Raw genomic sequence first — 3,502 nt, 5'->3', positions numbered from 1 at the left:
ACAATATATTACTAACAGGAACAGTGTACACAAATCTAAACTTGTGTTTTACTTGACACTGACGTGGAGAAGCACTTTTGTCCAGGACATAATGTGCATTTGATGTATAAATCATTTCCTTTAAGTCGTGAAAAGTATTGGCTATACTTGCAGTTAAAGAAGGCTGCTTTAGGATTTACTGCGCTCGCCATTCCTGTTGTTGATCGTTTTCTCACTTGTGTGATTAATTTGTACGACTATGCTTGCTTTCGTTTGTGTCAACCAGGGGCTTTTCTACAAATTGAGAATCATAATTGAGAATTACGTTATTACATGTTTTTATTTGAATTCATTCATACAAACTCATCAACTTTGCCAAACCCAAAAGGTAGGAAACACAAGCGTTTCCCATTTAAATGAGTGATACTAGAAAAGTATAAAAACACATTCAGTATAAAATAATAAACACACCAACAAACGAACAGGAAATAAAAACGGACATAAAAAATCATTAAAAGTCAATCATTTTGGTTTGTGGACAAAACAAGACATTTGAGAACATCATCATTTCCAGGTTTGACGAACACCGATCAACATTTTTTCAGGTTTTCTGATATTTTATAGACCAAACGTTTCATCGAGAAAATAATCGACAGATTAATCGTTTATTAAAATAATCATTAGTTGCAGCTCTAGTTCAATGTGGACCAGGTTGCACAACTAAGGAGGGCCAAGGTGAAGGATGGTCTTAAATGCATAGGATTTTGGAAGTGATACAGAATTTTATTGGGATATACCACTATAAAATAGGGGTGATGTAGAGGAAGGAGGGGGTTTTGTTGATTATATGGGCACCGGGAAATTGGAGAGGGAACAGTGGAGGGTAGAGTTGGGATTCCTGGAAAAATAAAGCTGGGTGCCACCTGGGTAACCATGGAAGTGTAAATTATTTTCAGGCCAAGGGGGAGGAAATGATGCTGGAATGTGAAAGACTTAAGATGAACTGAATGAATTCTTCTATCAAACAGAACTTATATTTAGAATCCTTTCCACATGTTTCACAGGAGAATGGCTTCACTCCTGTGTGGATTCTTTCATGGATTATCAAATACTCCTTTCAAATAAAATACTCTCCACGTTTCACAGAAATATGGCTTCTCACCTTCATGAGGTTTTTTTGTGATGTACCAAAGACAAACCTTGACTGAAACACTTTTCACGTGTTGTAAAGGTTTATAGCTTCTTGCCTATGTGAGTTCTTTCATGGACTATCAAATTCGCCTTTCGACTATAACACTTTCCACATGTTTTACAGGAATGTGGCTTCTCACCAGTGTGAGTTCTTTCATGTTCTATCAAACCCCCCCTCTGAATGAACATTTTTCCGCATATTCTACAGGAATGTGGCTTCATGCCAGTGTGAATTCTTTCATGTTCTACCAAACTCCCCTTCTGAATATAACACTTTCCACATATTTTACAGGAATATGGCTTTTCACCAGAGTGAATTCTTTCATGGACTATCAAATGCGATCTTTGAATAAAACACTTTCCACATATTTTACAGGAATGTGGCCTCTCATCTGTGTGAATTCTTTCATGTATTATCAAATGAGGACTTTGACCAAAACTCCTTCCACATGATTTACAGGAATAGGGCTTCTCACCAGAGTGAATTCTTTCATGGACTATCATATTCCTCCTCTGGATAAAACTCTTTCCACATGTTTTACAGGAATATGGCTTCTCACCAGAGTGAATTCTTTCATGGATTATTAAATTCCCCTTCTGGATAAAACGCTTGCCACACATTTTACAGGAATATGGCCTCTCACCAGAGTGAATTCTTCCATGGACTATCAAGTCCTTACCTGAACCAAAACACTTTCCACATGTTGTGCAAGAAATAGGTTTCTCTCCTGTGTGGACTTTCATATGTATAATCAGTCGAGACTTATAAACAAAACTTTTTCCACAAGTGTCACATTTAAAAGACTTTTTACCTGTGTGAGTTTCAGACTCAATCTTTGATGTGTCACATTTCTCTACTTTGTTCCTGTTACGTCTCTCACTTCCATTAGACAAAGAGTCAACATGGTGACTTCCTGTCTGATCTTGACTCTGAGCTACAGGAGAGCTGTGAGAGAGGAGCTGGTGGTCACTGTCTGGTTCTGGTTCCATGTGGTCACTTTCCTCATTATCAGGAGTCAACAATAATGTATCAGCCTCCTGCTCCAGTTCAAGCTGTTCTCCCTCATGACTGGTGCAGATCGTCTCCTGCTCCTCTTTACTCTGTAGTGACTCTGGTTCCTCTTGGTCCAGACTGGAGTTCCTCTCCTGGTTACAGAGATGCTGCTCAGTGAGAACCTCCTCCTCTTCAGGGACATGCTGCTGTGGAAGCTCTACAGACAAAGACACAGTGATGTTACAACATTGCTGACAACAAAAGATAAAACAATCACACCATAACAAAGTAGGACATTGCTTCAAATAATTCTTAATAGATCATTGTCACAAGCAGTAGTTTGTTTGTACTTGTTAACTCCTGAGATATTAACCAGGGGATGAGGGGAGGAAAATAATACAAAATATTTCGCGGGACAAAGGAAGCAACACAGAGATTGATCAATGTGTACAAAACAATGATTCTTTAGTAAAGAAAATACAAAATAATGTTAACCCAAACTGAGAATGCCGGTCAAAAAATAATAAAACTCCTTTTTCCACTGTGACAGAAATTCTAGAGTCATCAGTGTTGAGTAAATCATGTCTCTAGTGCATGCAATGCAGAAGAGACTCTGTCACCAAGACAGTCTATAGTGTTCTCTGCCTTTCCTCCAGATAGCTTCACCATTTATACAGTAACATCACCACTTAAACCACTACAGAAAACAAGAAGAAAACTGGTTATTTCCCACACCACCAAAAACAGTACACATTTGCAGACAAAAAATCTTCAATACTTTTCTGATTGTTGGGGTTTAGATTATCAATATTATAATCCCCACAAAGTGAGCTAAACGCTGCCCCAAACATCTGTGCCTTTGAGCATCCTTCCCTGTTTAAGGAGTGCAACATTGTGCTTCCTGTTAACAAACCTTAGTAGAACAGCTGGCTTGTCATTGTTTTTTCTCCAAGGTAGCGGACGGCAAGCTTCAACCTGGTTGTAGTCGTATACACTTTCTATCTTTCTTCTGCATATGGAACACCTTCACCTCTTCAACCAGCGCCAAGATGTTTTTCTGCTGTGTCCTCCCAGCTGAAAATTCTTATGAGAGGAAGTCAAGAGACTTTTATATGTCATCGATCTTCTACCTGGCTCGGGTCAGGTCAGGCCCTTTTTCTGTCCCATATTACTAATTAAAGATAAGTTATATCAACAATGGAACTAATGTATGTCCACATGGATGTTGTGCAAAAACATGCAATACGGGGATTAGGTAAATTGGTGACTCTAAATTGATAATAGGTATGTCAAGGGTGTACTCTGCCTATTGCCCTATGTCAGCTGAGATAATGGGTG

The 3,502-nt window shown here is 38.7% G+C and overlaps 1 protein-coding gene across 1 annotated transcript; it reads right to left on the bottom strand.

Annotated features, from left to right (window-relative positions):
* Positions 1 to 628: 628 nt before the first annotated feature.
* Positions 629 to 2,305, bottom strand: LOC122778721 (zinc finger protein 239-like). Its single transcript, XM_044040812.1, has one exon. The coding sequence runs from the start codon at positions 2,158 to 2,160 to the stop codon at positions 1,213 to 1,215; it is 948 nt and encodes a 315-aa protein (XP_043896747.1). The 5' UTR covers positions 2,161 to 2,305; the 3' UTR covers positions 629 to 1,212.
* Positions 2,306 to 3,502: the final 1,197 nt, after the last annotated feature.

Source organism: Solea senegalensis, linkage group LG12 (genome assembly GCF_019176455.1).
Source record: "Solea senegalensis isolate Sse05_10M linkage group LG12, IFAPA_SoseM_1, whole genome shotgun sequence".
Lineage (NCBI taxonomy): Eukaryota > Metazoa > Chordata > Actinopteri > Pleuronectiformes > Soleidae > Solea > Solea senegalensis.
Note: the sequence above shows the minus strand (reverse complement) of the source record. Positions and strands in the feature narration are given on the sequence as shown.

Coding starts and splice junctions, on each gene's coding strand:
- LOC122778721 (XM_044040812.1), bottom strand. CDS start 2,160: ATGGAACCAGAACCAGACAGTGACCACCAGCTCCTCTCTCACAGCTCT.